The sequence below is a fragment of the Xenopus laevis genome, chromosome 8L, assembly GCF_017654675.1.
Source record: "Xenopus laevis strain J_2021 chromosome 8L, Xenopus_laevis_v10.1, whole genome shotgun sequence".
NCBI classification, from domain to species: domain Eukaryota; kingdom Metazoa; phylum Chordata; class Amphibia; order Anura; family Pipidae; genus Xenopus; species Xenopus laevis.
The window spans coordinates 22,118,006-22,136,847 of record NC_054385.1 but is presented as its reverse complement, the minus strand read 5'-3'; the positions used below and the strand labels follow the sequence as shown (position 1 = coordinate 22,136,847).

The 18,842-nt window shown below is 38.3% G+C and overlaps 1 protein-coding gene and 1 long non-coding RNA gene across 4 annotated transcripts; one reads left to right on the top strand and one right to left on the bottom strand.

Moving 5' to 3' along the window:
• Positions 1-579: 579 nt before the first annotated feature.
• On the bottom strand, positions 580-9,660 carry ssr4.L (signal sequence receptor, delta L homeolog). Of its 3 annotated transcripts, NM_001088132.1 has the most exon segments (7): positions 580-754; positions 757-776; positions 2,592-2,657; positions 2,747-2,836; positions 3,648-3,722; positions 3,869-3,987; positions 9,377-9,478. In NM_001088132.1, coding segments are annotated over 7 exon segments (522 nt in total). In that variant the 5' UTR covers positions 9,435-9,478; the 3' UTR covers positions 580-660.
• A 115-nt stretch (positions 9,661-9,775) lies between these two features.
• Positions 9,776-14,085, top strand: LOC121396898. The gene is made up of 2 exons (XR_005963251.1): positions 9,776-10,016; positions 13,190-14,085. It is a non-coding gene; the product is annotated as an uncharacterized LOC121396898 (long non-coding RNA).
• The last annotated feature ends 4,757 nt before the right edge of the window (positions 14,086-18,842 follow it).

Here is an 18,842-nt window from a genome sequence, read left to right as displayed (position 1 = left end):
AGTAGATGGTGCACAATTTTTTTGTGGGGAGGAAGGGGGACTTCAGGTCTCAGAATTCATCACTTCACAATGTAACAAAGTTAAGGAGGGCATGCATGAGTATGGGGGAGGGTGGTGGCAAATGAGTCAGGGATGGATTATAATGGTTTCATTTCAAATCTGGAAGCAGGTATGTATATTTTTGGGTTCTTCAAAATAAGAAGGTACAATCTAAATAACAGTGCACACATGGGAAAAACAAAGACTTTAAACCATACAGCACAGAATAGGGGTGATATGGGGAGGGGGTTAAAACTTTTCAGGAGGGAGGTGATCATTCTCTGAAAATACGAGACTAGAAGAATCAGGGAGGCATAGCATGAAGTTGGAGAGAAGAAAAAGCAATTCATTTTTTAGAGAAAAATGTATTACCGGGAAGCACTGCCCCACAGATGGGGAGGGAACAATATTGCAATTAAACATTATAATTCTAAAGAGCTGAAATAAACAATTTCAGGGGCATGAGCAGAGAAGGAATAATTTATGCTTTTGTATTCCCATGTAAAATAAGGTGTAAAAATAAAAAAAAAAAAAGAACAATTTGTTTTTGTGTATACAATTTTATTACATTGCAAACAAGACATATCTGTACACCAGCACCCATCATTCCCTTCCCCAACCCTATTCTCTCGTTAAGCCTGGATGTTGCTCTTTGCAGTATATGCCGTATAATATACCAATATGCCTATCAATGCTGCCAGCACGTCTGTGGATACCCAAGGACCATTCCATGCACCCTGAAAAAACAAGAATATAAATAAATCCAAATCATACAGTCTTAATTATTCCAGCAGCTAATCGCTGCATCCTAATCAAGTAGTGTTTAAAGAGGAGGACTTTTATATTTTAATATTTTTTGGAAAATAATAGGCACCTATTATTGGCAGTGTTAGATACAGTCATAAGATCGCAATTAAGGTATAATTTCCCCTGTGGAAAAGAGTAAGCATCCAGTCTCCCCAAAACAAAGGCCAAGGTGACTACAGAAACAGCGATGGGTGGCATAAAACACTAATATAACCAGAGACCTGCCAGTGTATAACATTAGTTAGAGCATTCCAGGTTCTCAACTGCTATCATGCCAGTCCCCAAGTCACACACAATTAATCTTAGTTGCCCAAGGGCTACATAATTGTTTTCTGTGGAACCACCATAAGGAACTTGCAGCAAGCATTTGCTTTCATAATATTCTTAAATGCAGATCATTTGTATGGGAATAATGAAGGGTAATTTCTTCTATAGAACCATCTTATCTAGAAGTGGAAATTGGACAACATACACAATGCCTAGACTAACAGGATCTTGTGCTCATAAGGAAGCATAAAGAAAGGTAGGCCAGTGAGGTTGTGGAATGCAATGCTGGGTGATGTTGTGATGGCTGATTCTATTAATGCCTTTAAGAGTGGATTGGATGATACTAAATTCTTGGGTATATATAATTTATGTGTGTAAGCATGCCAGATTAAACATGCAAGTTAATATGAAGACTGTGGTAGAAAGCAGTACATTTCTCGTCTGATCACAGACTGTCCATTAATAGGATTTTCTCTGGAAGAGCCGGACACTCTCTTTTCAAACCAATTTTGCAAATAAACGAACAGCCCTAGTCAGTAACAAAGACTAAATTTATACAAGAATGTCAAAGGAGCCACGTACAGGCCCCACCACCATAACAATGCTTCATTTTGCCTGGCATAATAACATGAATCACAAAAGTTTACTCTAGGACAAATATCCACAGAATTGATGCCACTGATAGGTGCAGATATTACATTCACCTTCTGTTCTTATCTTATAACTACAAGCATCTTCTAAAAACACATTTGTCAATGGACGGTGGTAGCTAAATAACAGATTACAGAGAGTTTCCTTGTTAAACATGCTGGTCCTAAGATCAAGAGGAAGGACTGCCAAGCCATTAAAAGAGAAGCAAACCCTTAAGTTAAAAAAAAAAACTCTACTCCCCTATCCTACATAGACCCCCCCACCCTCCAGCCTAGCTGCTACCCCATGCAAATGCCCCCAAGTCTTTACTTACCCCTCGGTGCAGATTCTATCCAGCGGAGTTCACGGGTGGCATCTTCTTCTCTTCGGTAAGCTTCGTGGAGTTCCGTATCGCACATGAGCAGTGGTAGCAGTTTTCTGTCTTGCGATAACTGTGCATGCGCCGAAACTTGTGGAAATTGCCGAAGCGCCGGGAGAAAACCCGAAGATTACCGAAGAGGCTTAAGATGGCGCCTGTGAACTCTGCTGGACAGAATCTACACCACTGGACAGAATTTACACCGAGGGGTAAGTAAAGACTAAGGGGCATTTGCCCGGTGTAGCAGGGTCTTTGTAGGGTAGGGGTTTTTTAACTTCAGGGTTTGCTTCTCCTTTAATGCATTTAAAGAGAGTATAGCCCACCTTACCTTGTCCAAATGGGTACGAAGAAATAGATGTGCATTTAAAAAGGTTGTCACATGATGCAAATTCTTATAAAAGAATTTGGCAAGAATTCTCCAAAGTTGATTTTAAACAAGGAGAATACCCTGAATAAAGCATAAGATTACCCTGTGATCAACATTGACAGTGAATAGAGGCTTGATAGAGGAAATATCCTCATTGTTTCTCTGTGCCTGCAAGAGAATTTTTTTTTTTTTTATAAATAACAGAAACAAATGCGAGTTATAATCCACAGCACATAGTGACAATATTATTTCCTGACCTTTCTTAGCAGACTGTAAGACTCCTCATCGAAAAACTTAACCTCATATGTTCCAGAATGAGCATTTTTGTGTTCCAGGCTCCATGAGACCTGCAACAAAGAGGAGTCAAACCATTAGCATTAAACTGGAATGCAGGAAACAAAAGGATCCTCTGTTGGATGCAGGGCTTGTATTTCGTTTTATAAATACAATATATATATATATATATATATATATATATATATATATATATATATATATATATATATATATATATATATATATATATATATATATATATATTTGCTTTCAAAGAACTAAAGCTTGTTTGGTTTCCATAAATACCAATTAGTTTTACAGGATATATTACACTAGGGACTGGGTTGCTAGCACAGGGCATTTAGGATAACCGTGCCAATGTCTGCTACATTTGCTGGGCTTGTTCCATGCCTGCTCTGTCACCCTTCCGAGGAAAGGATACCAACTACAACTAATCCCTTGGAAAACATCGGTCATGGCGTTCATCAAAAGTTTGCTGTTTAATGACTATTAGTACATGCAAAACATATTTTAGTTATAGCATGAGTAAAAATCTACACTTTACATCTTACAGGAGGCAATGCAAAAAATAGCAGCTCGCAATACAGAATAGATCATATCACGTGATATTCTTGAATATTTAATAAATATAGAAGTACCTAAGAATAGACTCAATATGAGCTCTCCTGCTCACTTCAGAGGTCAAGTCTACAGGCAAAGCATCCTGCCAATGGTTTGGAGCAGTACTATAATATTGCATGAAGTACAGAATGGAGTAATCACTGTACAGACCCCCGCCATATATCTACAGCCATACAAAGTGGTTTCATCTAGAAAAACTGAAGCTTCGAATTATATATCTTGTGATAAATGTTTCCTTACTTGGTAACGCCCAACATCCTGTCCTCTGGTCACAGGGAACTGTTTCCCATTCACATCAGCATAAAGAGCAACATTCTATGCAGGGGAAAAAGAATCCACATCAGTAAAACAAAATATAGCAAAGTCATCTTTATCTATCATCCTCACCATAAATCCATTGCCATGCTACTGTACTGTGCTTTAGTAGGTGTACAAAAAACAATGAACTGTAAAAGACTCACCTGTGCACCATTAGTGCAAGAAAGGGATATCTCCACGATGAAAACCACTTCTGAAGATATAACTGCATCTGGAGTAGTGTAATAGGAAGGAACTATAACAGGCTCTGTGCAAGGCTCAGCTATAAACAGAAAATAAAATTAGAATTCAATTGGCAAAGTTAAAAACTGCTTTAAATGGCATCTATCACAGCCACATTCAAACACATATTAACAATCTGACCAGTACAACCTAAACACTTTAATCAAACTACATATACAGTTTCTTGAAGAAAAAAAGAAAAAACAGCAGTTTTTAAAAAAAATCCCTTACTTTGTCAAACGGGTTCTTTCACTGAGGGAGTCCATACTGTGGCTATACAAATGAGTTCACGAGCATGCTCAGATTGTAGGACTGCCCTGAGTATTCTACCCAGAACGCCTAGCTTTAGTAAAGTCCTCGTCTAGAAGAATCACGAGATTTCCCTATCTTGTCCCCTGCTTGTGATGTCATTATGCAAATGAAGGGCAGACACCAACTTCCAGATAGGTGGCAGCACTACTGAGCAGCAGCTAACACAGAAGTTTGGCTTCTTTGAAAATAGCTTAGAAGGGTCACTAGGCAACCAAGGAATTTTAACTCAGCATATGCGAAATTTCAGAGCTGCAGTTGGCTGTGAAGATATAGGTAGGAGGAGGCAGTGAAATCCAAGATGCCTGCCTCAACTAGAACTGCAGTGGAGATAGGAGAGATTTTGAATAAGGTATAGTGAGCTGATGATTTAAATGATATAATCAATTCTAACTGTTTTTAAAAATCGGATTTCCTAAATGTTCACAGTGTATTCACTTAGTAAATGATTTTAGTTATGATAGGTGCTTTTTAAATAAGAAACGCTTACAAGTTGGGAGAATGAGAGCTAATGTTCCAAGCAACTATTTAGATCAGGGGTGTCCACAACCTTTTGGCTTCTCTGGGCCACATTGGAAAAAGAAAAATTGTCTGGGGCCACACATGAAATACACAAACACTTTTGATTTGTAAAATTAAAGATACACAGAAAAGAACTACAATACCAGTTGGATAACCAGATGGAGCTATACATTGGAATACAGGACACCTGGATATTAAACAGACATATTATTATATTATTATTACTACTAATTGGGCAATTGGCAGAGTCCTCCATCCTCCCTACTCCATAGGTTACCACATTGTTACAACCTGGCATAGTAAGCCTGTTCCTAATAAAACGACAGACTGAGGTGGTTAATGTGTCTGTATTTAGAGAGCACAAAGTTATTTCACTCTCGTTTTCTCTGTATTTCCATACATTTATTTCTTATTTATTTGCTCTCTCCTTTAAGCTGGCCTGCATTCATATCAATCCTGGGCCGCAGGTTGGACACCCCTGATTTAGATCCATCAAGTAGGACTAACACCTAGCTGGTAGTACTGTTACTCAACGCCAACTAATAGCTAAAATATATAAATCAGGAAAATTGACATATTAGTTGCAGAAAAGGGCACAACCCAACATGCAATCCACAGTAAAAAAAAATACTCATCGTAAAACTGCAGGTTTTGCAGCTTATCAGCATAAACTAAACTTCTACATTCACTGGCTGAGAAGCCCAAATAATAACAATTGCTTCTGATGTGTACTACACATTGAGCTGCTATTTGTTGCCCCTGCAGATGTTGTCATCGCTAAATATTGCACTTCAGTATGACTTTGAGGGGGTCTCAAAGTGTTATTGGCTTTGGAACCCTGTTGCTTCTATGTTTTAACTCTAATCTGTAGTCTTATCACAAGGTATGGCATTGCCGAACTGGCCTTTAGCTAAGCTTACTAACAAATCTATGTATAAATTAAATCAACTGGTTTGCACTCCTCTAAGTTCCTATAAGCAAAAAGTCCCATTCAATTACAAGGCAACACTACAAAATAAGTTGGGTCTCATATGGTTTTTTTTGGTGGCATTGCTATACAAATACTTAGTTTATAAATGATGCCAATATAATGCCAGGGTCCTGCTAGAACAGGAAATATTCATAAAATAGCATTGCTGTGGCACAGAGAAAACAAAATGAACTAGAGGGTGTCGTTTCTGAAGAAACCACGGGATGTTGGCTATGAAACGCTATAGGTGTCTTGCCCAGTCGCCCCCGGTGCCTAGAGAGTACACAAAGTCGGTAGAATCCGGATTAAAACGGTGAAATTTAAAGCCAATCCAATTTTACCATTGAAATCCATTCAAACAAACTGGCTATTTTTGGCTCCGCCCACTTTTAAAAATTTGCATCCCAGTCACCCCTTCACCAAATGGACCAAGTTTGAGCACTCTTACATTAACAGTGTAAGATTGACAGGAATTTAAATATTCCCATTGAATAGCGTTTGGTAAAATGTGATTGGCTGTCTTAAGCTCCGCCCAGTTTTCTGAATTTTAACCCCAGTTACCTAGTCATGGTCAGTGCCAAGTTTGGGGCCTCCGGTTTTAAAACTGTGAGAACGGCGGTAATACAAAATTTTACATTAAAGTCAAGAGGTGAAAACTGATTGGCTGTTTTTGGCTCCACCCACTTTTCCTAAATTTTGACCGCAGTCACCCAGTGAGTAATTGAGTCAAGTTTGGTACACCTAGCATTTAAACTGTGATAATAGCAGCAGTTTATCATTTTTCTTTAAGGTCAATGGCTGAAATCTGATTGGTTGTTGTTGCCCCGCCCCTTTTTTTCCTAATTATGAACCACAGTCACTCAGTGACTAACATTTCAAAGTTTGTGAATGCTGTGATTTAATGTGTAAAAATGGCAGCATTTTTATTTTTTTCTAGTGAAAATCAATGAATGAAATTCGATTGGTTGTTGGTGGCTCCGCCCACTTTTTCTAAACTTGAAGTGGAAACCCCCAGCGGCCACATTTGTGATATTCAAGGTCCCTGACATCAATACTGTGAGAATGGCAGCCTTCTTAATTGTTCCCATTAAAATCAATCAAAGAAATCTGATTGGCTGTCTTAAGCTCCGCCCAGTTTTCTGAATTTTAACCCCAGTTACCTAGTCATGGTCAGTGCTAAGTTTGGGACCTCTGGTTTTAAAACTGTGAGAACGGCAGTAATCAAAAATTTTACATTGAAGTCAATAGGTGAAAACTGATTGGCCGTTTTTGGCTCCACCCACTTTCCTAAATTTTGACCGCAGTCACCCAGTGAGTAATTGAGCCAAGTTTGGTACACCTAGCATTTAAACCGTGATAATAGCAGCAGTTTATCATTTTTAATTAAGGTCAATGGCTGAAATCTGATTGGCTGTTGTTGCCCCGCCCCTTTTTTTTTCCTAATTGTGAACCACAGTCACTCAGTGACTAACATTCCAAAGTTTGGGAATGCTGTCATTTATTGTGTAAAATGGCAGCATTTTTATTTTTTTCTATTGAAAATCAATGAATGAAATTCGATTGGTTGTTGGTGGCTCCGCCCACTTTTTCTAAACTTGAAGTGGAAACCCCCAGCGACCACATTTGTGATATTCAAGGTCCCTGACATCAATACTGAGAGAATGGTAGCCTTCTTAATTGTTCTCATAAAAATCAAAGAAATCTGATTGGTTGGTTTTGGCTCCACCCACTTTTCTTAATTTTAATCCCAGTCCCCCAGTGACCAACTGTGCCAAGTTTGAGGACCCTGCCATTAACCGTCTAAGAGCGGCAGCAGTTTAACATTTTCCTATTTATTTGAATGGCTGAAATTTGATTGGCTGTTGTAGACTCCGCCCACTTTAGGTAAATTTTAGCCGAGTCACCCAGTGACCCACGGTGCCAAGTTTGGGAGAGCTCTAGCTTTAATACTGTGAGAATTACAGCTGTTTACATTTTCTCATTGAAGTCAATAGGGAAAATCTGATTGGTTGTTTGCGGCTCCGCCCACTTTTTTGGGTCCCCAAAATAGGACAGAATTTTTCAGTTTCACCCCATGACTAAATGAGCCAAGTTTGGTGAGTGTAACTTCAAAGCTGTACAAGTGGCAAAAGTTTCAAGTTTTCCAATGAAAGTCTATGGGGAAAAAAGGGGTCGTCGGGGGGTCGCCACAGGGGCACGGAGGTTGGGATCGCTTAACAAAGCACAAGCAACCTATTCGAGTATGAGTCGAACAAGTGTGCAAAGTTTCATAATTGTACTCCTAAAACTCTGGGAGGAGTAGCGTTTAGAAAATTGCTCAATTTTCATTGGGCGTTGGTAGCTCCGCCCACTTTGGGGTGCCCCCCAAAATACTTATTTTTATTCGGGGTGACATCAACTATATGTGGTCCGAGTTTGGGGACTGTATCTTCAAAACTGTACAAGTGGCAGCGATTTGAAATTTTTCCCTGTCAATCTCAATGGGAAAAAAGGGGTCGTCGGGGGTCGCCACAGGGGCGGGGTGGGTCCCCAAAATAGGACAGAATTTTTCAGCTTCACCTCATGACTAAATGACCCAAGTTTGGTGAGTGTAACTTCAAAGCTGTACAAGTGGCAAAAGTTTCAAGTTTTCCAATGAAAGTCTATGGGGAAAATGGGGTCATCGGGGGGTCGCCACAGGGGCACGGAGGGTGGGATCGCTTAACAAAGCACAAGCAACCTATTCGGGTATGAGCCGAACAAGTGTGCAAAGTATCATAATTGTACTCCTAAACCTCTGGGAGGAGTAGCGTATAGAAAATTGCTAAATTTTCATTGGGCGTTGGTAGCTCCGCCCACTTTGGGGTGCCCCCCAAAATACTTATTTTTATTCGGGGTGACATCAACAATATGTGGTCCGAGTTTGGGGACTGTATCTTCAAAACTGTACGAGTGGCGGCGATTTGAAATTTTTCCCTGTCAAAGTCAATGGGAAAAAAGGGGTCGTCGGGGGGTCGCCACAGGGGCGGGGTGGGTGGGATCGCTTATTAAAGCACAAGCAACGTACTTTGCTATAAGAGGAATAAGTGTGGAAAGTTTGGCGCTTGCACCCCTAAAACTGTAGGAGGAGTAGCGTTTAGAAAATGGGGTTCGCCAATAATAATAATAATTTTAATAATAAGAACGAGCTGAACTCAAAGAACAGTATGTTGGCTATTTCATAGCCAACATAATAATAAGAAGAAGAACGAGCTGAACTCGAAGAACAGTATGTTGGCTATTTCATAGCCAACATAATAAACACATACTGATAAACAGTATGAACAAATACAAGGAGCCCACGTCAAATAATGGGCATTAAAACTGAGGGACTTACAAGAAACCTGAAAACCACTGCCATAGGATACAATCGAAGAGTGCCTATTGAACTGGGCCCATAATATGTTAGGTTATATCGACCTTTGCAATGAGATATGGTGTCCAAACCCAATTCCAGCCTCATTTACACCAGACATGGGCACCAGCCACAGGAACTAATGTGGGCGATGACAGAGACCTTTTTGTAATAAAAGGCGCAATTCTAACTGAATCAGACATGAGGGATCCCACGAGGAGATGGAATATGTACTTTTTAGGGTCCAATACTCACCAGAACAGCCCGCTAAAACCACCAACACCGCCAGAAACACATCACAAACCCCTGCCATAGCTCAGACTGAGACACGACACCAAATCGCCTCCTGTAAAAAAACGCCTGGAAAGAGGAGGAGCGCAGACTTGGCCACCTCAGCGTGAGTCGCACTACATGACGGGATGTGTAGTCGTCACCCATTCTGCGCCAATGGTTGCCCTCATTCAGCAAGGGCGCCTCATACCCCCCGAGGTTAAAGCAACTAAGCATACAGTGTGCTACTTTACTTATATCTACAAATAACCGTAACCAATACTGCAATAAAGATAACTCATTAACGATTCCATTCTGCGGTTGCTGAAATTGACACGTTTCCAATGACGTGACGTCCCACCTATGACATGTGCATAAACCTGTTTTTGAGGGCCTATCGTCAAATCCCCGCTGCGCATGCGCACTGTTCATTGTTGACAGGGAAGATAATGGATTCTTGTACCTTACCTGCTGCTTACAGCTTGTCTTCCTCACCCACACAGCTTCGGCCAGGACTCTTTATATTTAAATGTAAAAAATGTATTATACAGACGAGAAACACTTATCACTTCCTCTGAAAGCGTGATTTGTGATGGAAGCTGGTGGGGGTGGAGCAAGTGCCCAGGTAGGCTGAGTCGCCAAGCCTCTCCAAAACCTGCTTGGCACCTTAATAAAAAGCTCTGTTTCTGGCTTGTACTACGCTGGTACCTTTAACATTGTGGTAAGATTCTTGCATTCCTGCAAGCTCTGGTTCTGTTGTAACTCTGATTGGATAATTTTCCTCCTGGTTTCCCCAATCTGCGTGCCACTCTCTTGACAGACAGTATAATATAACCTATATCAAGCCACAGATATAGGCGGGGCTGAGAAAATTGTTGTTTTTACTCTTTTTTTTCAGTCATTGTTTTGTTAATTTATAGTTAGTATAGTAAGTGTTCCAGTGTCAATATTACAGTGTGGGGGCATGCCTAAATATCTGGCATCAGTATAAACTGCATCACACTGGTTCACACAAGTAATCTGCCTGGTTAGCAGTATCCACTGCAACTCACTACATTAATTGAGCTTGATTTTTGAATTTAGACTGCATCTGACATCATACTGGGTTGCCTCCTTTTCAGGTAAAAATTCCAGCCTTCCTATATTTTTTAACGTATATCAGAACATTCACTCTAGGGGAAGCATGACAGGGGTGAGCATGGCAGGAGAGCTATGGCATATTTAACAACTTAAGTCCATCAAGTTAAAGTACAGAAAAGTTTAAGTACAACATAAAGGGGGGAATTCACAAAAGTGTCGGGAACGAAAAAATGTCTTTAAAATGTCGTAGAAAGTGTCGTAGCAACAGCCGACAAATTCACAGAGCATTTCTCCGCCAATTTTCCGACATGTACGACACTTTTGAATTAGTGTCGTTAAAAGTGGGCGTGGTTTTTTCGGCGCCACTTTTCCCGACATTTTTATGAATTGCTCGTAAACTCATTTTTTTTACCGACAATTTTTCCGACATATTAGGCTCTCCAAAATGAAAATGTTGGTCAAATTGTCTTTGGAAAATATTCGTTACAAAGTCGTCTTTCCGAACATTTTTTTTGGCAATGACATTACTAGACTTAGAAGTGTTGTAAAGAAACAATTGTTATTTATATTTGGGTTTTATTTTTAAATCTTTTAGTAGGGGTGAAGAAGTTTAGGCCTGAATAGAAGACTACTAGGACTCTTCAGCTATTGTTGCACTTCAACTTGTACTAGGTCATTGAGAGGCAAAGGCTGGGAGTTGTAGGTCAGCACGGTATAATAATATAGCTTTGGACAATACTCCGTGTCGGACTGGGGTGCCTGTGGCTCACCAGGAAGCCTGATCTCAATGGCCAACGACCCACTCTAGTAACGGACACATTGAACAATGAAACTTTTTTTTTAACTATTTTATTCTGTTATTAAAAAATTAAACTTCTATTTATGAATGGTTAGGAATGAAGACAATCAGACCGTTCAGGTTCAATTTTTAAAAAGGCAACAGTACTGCAACAATAGTTGCACAGTGGACTCAATCAAAAATGGTCTGGACTCTGGAGTGTAAGTTCTGCCAGTCAGTTTTTAGTTTACCACTTGGGGGTGGATTGTGACTGGCCTATCAACTGTGACTCCAAGCTCTTCCTGCCCCATAGTGATTGTGCCCGCAGCCTGCTCTATAGAGATCCTCACCTCAACTGATGTGTGTGCACTGGCAGTGAGCATTATGTACAGGCTCAGTACAGGCAGGCCAGTCATCTGCATGAGAAATATGATGCACCCAGCACCCCACCACAGCCTTAGTAACTACCGGTCAGACTGGGATCTGCTGGCTGCTGCTCTCCGGTAGTGTGCTGCAGCTGTCTGTACTTACTGAGCTTATACTTTGAATACCTTGTGAATTAAAGGTTTGGCGTGTCTCCCAGTCAAGTGACTCAGCGTGATATCCTGAATTGTAGCACAGACAAATGTAAGCGCCAAACGCATGTGGGATGCAGCATGTTGCATTACACCTGCGTTTGGCGCTTACATGCGTATGTGAGTACAGCCCCCTTTCACTCTTGTCAGGCCCGGACTGGCAATCTGTGGGTTCTGGCAAATGCCATAGGGGCTGCTATAAGGTCCCATAGAAAGTCAGTATTTAGTGGGCTGGTGGGGCCTGTTTGGGCTTGTATATGGGCTGATTGGGCCTCTGTGTACCTGAAATGCCAGGTCCTATTTTAATTCTCAGTCCGGACCTGACTATAATTGAGTGTCTACTCCTGCGCTCCCCTTTGGCTGAACGGAAGAATGCGCAACACAGGGGAGCACAGGAAAAAATGCCCGTGTGTAGGAGCCCTGAGTACTAGAAAATCATATTAAACCTTCCTGGCGGCTTGAATGAAAAATCGCCAGTGGTATGGCACTAGTGGTGCTTCGTTTTCCAAAGTCACGAGGAAACTTCAGGCGAGTTCGGAAAACGAAGCACCGTTAGTGCCATACCACTAGCAATTTTACATTCAAGCCGCCGGGAAGGCAGTTCAGGGAGATAAGAGGGACAATCTGAGACAATTTGTAATTGGTTTAAAAACCTTAATAATTGTGGTTGCCAGAGTCCAAATTACCCTAGCAACCATGCATTGATATGAATAAGAGAGTGAAATATGAATAAGAGTCTTGAATAGAAAAGAGTAATTAAAGGTAGCAATAACAATACATTTGTAGCCTTACAGAGCATTTGTTTTTAGATGGGATCAGTGACCCCCATGTGAAAGCTTGGAAGAGTCAGAAGAAAGTAAATAATTAAATAACTATAGTAATGATAATTTGAAGGCTAATTGTAAAGTTGTTTAGAATTAGACCTTCAATAACATATCAAAACGTTATGGTGAACCACCACTTTAATAGTGTTAAAAGAGATTACTTGCCCCAAGGAGTAGAAATTCTAACAAAGTTTAAATTTGCAGTAGGAACCATTTAATGTGTTGAGAAAGACTACTAAGATTGTCTTGAGTATGCAATTAGGAAGTGCTAATGAGTTTTCTAGAATATAAAATTATAGTTCTTTGCTTTGGAAAAGTTTTGGAAAGATTTTGCAACTTTTGATACTTATAACCCACACCTCCTTAAAAACATTATTTAAAAAAGTGAGTATTGCATATTTAACCTGTTAATATGCACACTTGTCTTGGAAAGGATAGAACACTAGACTGTTTTCAATCAGGCTTGTAAGTGGACTAAGCTTACCTACTGTGAATCCTACTAATTTGTGTTTCATTGTCTCTCCACCTTTATTTTGATTAGGTAATCAGAAGAGCAGCGAGAGAGATATATATGCATGACAGCATCATGGAATCTACAGTATTACCCTTAATTTACATCGTTGGAATTCGCATTTTCCATTTTTTTACCTGTGGCCTCATCATTTCTAAGGGGTCTTTTCATGTATTTTACACTAGTTAATCAGCCTTGTCCTTTGCCAAACATTTAAAAAAAAAAAATACCTGTTATATGCATCGTTCATACACCTTTTTGTAAAGTTTCAATGTGGATGCAACCGCGTGTTATGACACTATGATAGGTGCTGTGCTGAAGGAGCAGAAGGGACCGGGGCACAAGGAAAGTGGCTACTGGATTGAAGAAGGAGGGGGCGAGAGAGGGAAAGAAGGCTGTAAGAATCTGTTTGGGAAGAATGAAGCACATGCTTAAGTTGGAGAAAGACCCTGGGGCATAAGATTGTGAGTAGAAACAGAAGTGACAGGTGTTCTAGAGAAGGAAAGTTTGGAGGGATAGAGTTAGAGGCTGTTTGGAGAGGGAGGCTAAAGGGACGAGGAACACGACCGTGACAAACAAAGAGAGGTGGCTGCTGTGTAACAAGCAGTCTGGGTAGGAAGAGAAAGGGACTGGGCCACAAGACTGGAGTACATAGGAATGGGGGAAGTCACAAAGAGTGTTGATATAGCTTTAGTGTTTTGGTTGAAACATGATAACTTATAAATTAATTTTTTTATATTTAAAAACTCCTACGTTTTTCTGCATTCTTAACATGTAATGTTTTACTGTTTTTTTTTTTACATGGTCCCTTGAAAAAAGTTAATTTGTGTCTACTGTATATTGTTGGACCTCTTTTGCTTGCGTATTTGTAATGTTTTTTTTTTTGTTTATTAAAATTGATTCCTTACCGTGTGCTATTCTGAAAAGATTTTGTCCATGCATTTTTCTTGTGTCAGTGTCTACTTGTCATTAACACACATTACTTTGATCAGACAAGGTATAATAAGTAAGAAATCCTTATTATATCCTTATTATAAACCTATGTAGTAAAAAATATTCTACAATAGTGATGTGGTAAACTGGTAAAACAATCAAAATGTTACGACAGTTGTCCTTTTGGACTACTCCAGTTTTCACATTTTTGGGACCAATGTCATATAGGTGTGAACTGAATATGTGCTTTTATTTTAACTACAAACTTAACTTATGCAGCCTAATTGGTGGCAAGGCTGAACATTACCGTGTCAAATTTGACGATATATATGTAATTTCCCTGATTATTTAAATAACTGACACGTATCTCTTTAAATGGAGAAAATGTAACTCAATAAAACAACTTGCAAAGGAAGAAACTTGTATTTGGCAAAATACTTTTAACAGTATTAAAGCTTATTTTCATATACTCTATTATAAATAACATTCACAATGATTTGTCAGAAATGGTTAAACATACAAAACTCTTTACATCAAACATTTTGTTTGCTGTGTTTAATTAGAGGAGCTGAATTAGAATGATGTGCTTGTTGCATGTGCAATTGAACATCATGATTAAATTAGAAAAATATAAAGGACTAATCTTGCAGTGTTCTGTGACTTCTAGGAGTAGTTTGGAAGAACACAGTTTTTCTATATAAATGAAATGCACACTTCTCATTCTGAGTCAGTTGCTTCAATGAAGAATTTTACAAACATTAGAAAAAAATGACATCAGACAGCTTGGCTTGCCTTGTTCAGTTGGAGGAGCTGAATTAGAATGTCGTGCTTGTTGTATGTTCAATTGAACATCATGCTTAAAGTAGAAGAATATAAAGAAGGACTAATCTTGCAGTGTTCTGTGACGTCTACGAGTAGTTTGGAAGAACACCGTTTTTCTATATAAATGAAATGGACACTTCTCAGTCTGAGTCAGTTGCTTCAATGAAGAATTTTACAAACATTTGAAAAAAATGACATCAGACAGCTTGGCGTGCCTTGTTCAGTTGGAGGAGCTGAATTAGAATGTCGTGCTTGTTGTATGTTCAATTGAACATCATGCTTAAAGTAGAAGAATATAAAGAAGGACTAATCTTGCAGTGTTCTGTGACGTCTACGAGTAGTTTGGAAGAACACCGTTTTTCTATATAAATGAAATGGACACTTCTCAGTCTGAGTCAGTTGCTTCAATGAAGAATTTTACAAACATTTGAAAAAAATGACATCAGACAGCTTGGCGTGCCTTGTTCAGTTGGAGGAGCTGAATTAGTATGTTGTGCTTGTTGTATGTTCAATTGAACATCATGCTTAAAGTAGAAGAATATAAAGAAGGACTAATCTTGCAGTGTTCTGTGACATCTACGAGTAGTTTGGAAGAACACCGTTTTTCTATATAAATGAAATGCACCCTTCTCATTCTGAGTCAGTTGCTTCAATGAAGAATTTTACAAACATTTGAAAAAAATGACATCAGACAGCTTGGCGTGCCTTGTTCAGTTGGAGGAGCTGAATTAGAATGTCGTGCTTGTTGTATGTTCAATTGAACATCATGCTTAAAGTAGAAGAATATAAAGAAGGACTAATCTTGCAGTGTTCTGTGACGTCTACGAGTAGTTTGGAAGAACACCGTTTTTCTATATAAATGAAATGCACACTTCTCATTCTGAGTCAGTTGCTTCAATGAAGAATTTTACAAACATTTGAAAAAAATTACATCAGACAGCTTGGCGTGCCTTGTTCAGTTGGAGGAGCTGAATTAGAATGTCGTGCTTGTTGTATGTTCAATTGAACATCATGCTTAAAGTAGAAGAATATAAAGAAGGACTAATCTTGCAGTGTTCTGTGACGTCTACGAGTAGTTTGGAAGAACACCGTTTTTCTATATAAATGAAATGCACACTTCTCATTCTGAGTCAGTTGCTTCAATGAAGAATTTTACAAACATTTGAAAAAAATGACATCAGACAGCTTGGTGTGCCTTGTTCAGTTGGAGGAGCTGAATTAGAATGACGTGCTTGTTGTATGTTCAATTGAACATTATGCTTAAAGTAGAAAAATATACAAGAAACTAAAGATTTGTTGCTATTCAAAATTTAACTGGCTCATGATATGTTAAAAGAATATCATGATGCTTTTAAAAAAATAAAATTGAATTAGCTAACAAGGATTACTTAGAATACTCGTAAACATGCTATCACAGATTTAAGAACTCGTAGAAACTCGAAACACATTCATTATCTGATGCATGGATTTCCTCAGTATTGAAAAGATGTTTTGCAATGCGTACAAGGACTAACTTAATAAATTTCACATCTTTTTGCAATTCAGCAATTTCGTCTGAAGGATAACTAAAAAAATCAATAGAGCACTGGGATGCAGCATCATCAAATTCTAATTTTTTTTTTGAAGTGTCCATAGACTCTTCTGAAAAATCTATAAAGAAAAGAAAAGTGTTATTCCCTTTTAGATCAATAACAGAAAATACATTTTTTCTAAAGTAACATCAAGTAGATGAAACTATATGTAAAATTTTTCCCAACGTACAACAAAGATTGTTTGTGGTCAGTTATTATAAGAAATGCTATTTGGTGGTTTGGAAATGCTCTTGTGGTTGTGTTTTTAAAGGTCCAATGGGGTTTAACCATAATTTATCGGCATTATATTGATAGAAGATTCCTGCTTGTTTGGTTCACACTTTTCCTTTTTAATAGCTACAAGTAGAAAAGGATTTCAATAGTCAACTGTATGCATTCTATCTTGTCTTTGAAAAAGCAATGGCTGACCTGGCTTTTGTTTTCATTACTTGTACTTTTTTTGTCACACTTAGTTAGGCACCCCTTTTTCTACTTGGACTTAAATGTGGCAGAATATTTACATGAGTGGAAAACACAAACTGCTTATCATGTGTGAAGCTGCAATATTGAAGTTTTGAATATTTAAAAGAAAGTATTAGTTTGGAGTGTGCATATAAGTGTATACTGCCCTAATTATAGTGGGATAGTAGACAAGTTTTTTTTTTACAAATTTTTCTTTAAAAACACGAGGATTGTGTATTTTGAACAAATTGTTTCTTGTATTTCTTTAGAAGCAGATTGTCAATGTTAGGAACTATGTTTAATGAAAGCATTTCTAGATTAGCAAAGCCTACAATTTCTTTTGAAAAACTCTATTGTTATACTACACAGGAGAAATGTTTACATACTAGGTATATTATTTTGCCTTGAATAAAAGTATTATAATGACTTTTAATATATTTAACCTTTTTCTATGTTTACTTCTATTTCTAAAAAAAAATATAACTACATTTTAGTCTATGAAGTAATGTTTTAACACATTTATAACAGTGCTTAAAGGAGAAGGAAAGGTAAGCCTTATCAGAAAGGTCCATCTAAATATACCAGTAAATCCCCAAAGTAATGTTGCTCTGAGTCCCTTGTCAAAAGAAACACTGCATTTATTTCCTTCTATTGTGTACTCATGGGCTTCTGTATCAGACTTCCTGTTTTCAACTTAAACCTCCTTGCCCTGGGCGTGAGCATGCTCAGTTTGTTCCTCTTCCCCCCATCCCTTCTCTACTGTAATCTGAGCCCAGAGCAGGGAGAGACTCAGGCAGGAAGTGATGTCACACCACATTAATACTACAGCTGCTATCCTAAACAAACAAAGAGCTTCAAGAGCTAATTACTCAGGTATGGTAAAACATTCTACAGAATAAATATAGTGTTATAGCTTGTACTATTGCAGCTAATCTATTGCCAATAAAATGCCTCCGTAGCATTCCATCTCCTTTAAGAGTAAAATATCTTACTTTGAGAATTGTCAATGTCAGAAGATGTGACATGCTTGGTTTGTGAAGAATAATCTGTATGCAAAATCACAAAAAAATTATATTTAATAACATTTGGTTCTCAATTGCATGAAATATCTTACTATGATGATCATCCATGTTTGAAGAAGTGGGTTTGCCAGATTTTGAAAGGACATGCTTGGTTTGCATTGTAGAATCTGTATGGCAATTTAGAAAAAAATGTATAACATATTTCCAAAGAGAAATTTCTGAGAGAAGGCTTAAAATGGCATGAAATATCTTACTTAGAGAAACTTCGATGTCTGCAGATGCAGGTTGACAACATTTTGTTGCTACAGGTTTGGTTTGTGAAGAAGATTCTGTAGGGAAGAACATATAAATATATATATGTATATATGTATATATATAATATTATGCTTAAACAATATGTATGATGTATTGGTTATAATGGTATGATTTTTCTTACTTTGAGATATTTGTTTGTCTGAAGATGCTGCTTGGCAAGTTTTTGATGTGGCTTGCTTGGTTTGTTTAGATTCTATAGGGAAAAACATATAACAACTTTTGCCTATATTGCAAAGCATATTATGTATGCATTTGTTTGTTAAAAAAAAAAACACTATAAAAGTTAACCAAGACATCAATGTGCTTCTCTGATGAACACACATCAGTTTTACTCGGACAAGGCAACACTTTAGATGTTTTATCGAATTTACAGCTTATATTCGCACACATCGAAATTTTACATCACAACACGACAACAACACGACACAACACGACAATTGCACGGCACAACACGACCAATCACAAACAAGAATTGCACGACATCAAACGACCATCATACGCCACAAAACTTAGAAACCACATTTATACATCCATCATTAGCAAACGACATCTATACGA

Excerpts from the sequence above, each read along its gene's own strand:
- ssr4.L (XM_018228699.2), bottom strand. The coding sequence starts at position 9,434 with ATGGCAGGGGTTTGTGATGTGTTTCTGGCGGTGTTGGTGGTTTTAGCG. Across the intron at positions 2,658-2,746 it reads CTTACAGTCTGCTAAGAAAG|GCACAGAGAAACAATGAGGA; the intron begins GTCAGGAAATAA and ends ATTCTCTTGCAG. Across the intron at positions 777-2,591 it reads CTGTCAATGTTGATCACAGG|GGTGCATGGAATGGTCCTTG; the intron begins GTAATCTTATGC and ends TTGTTTTTTCAG.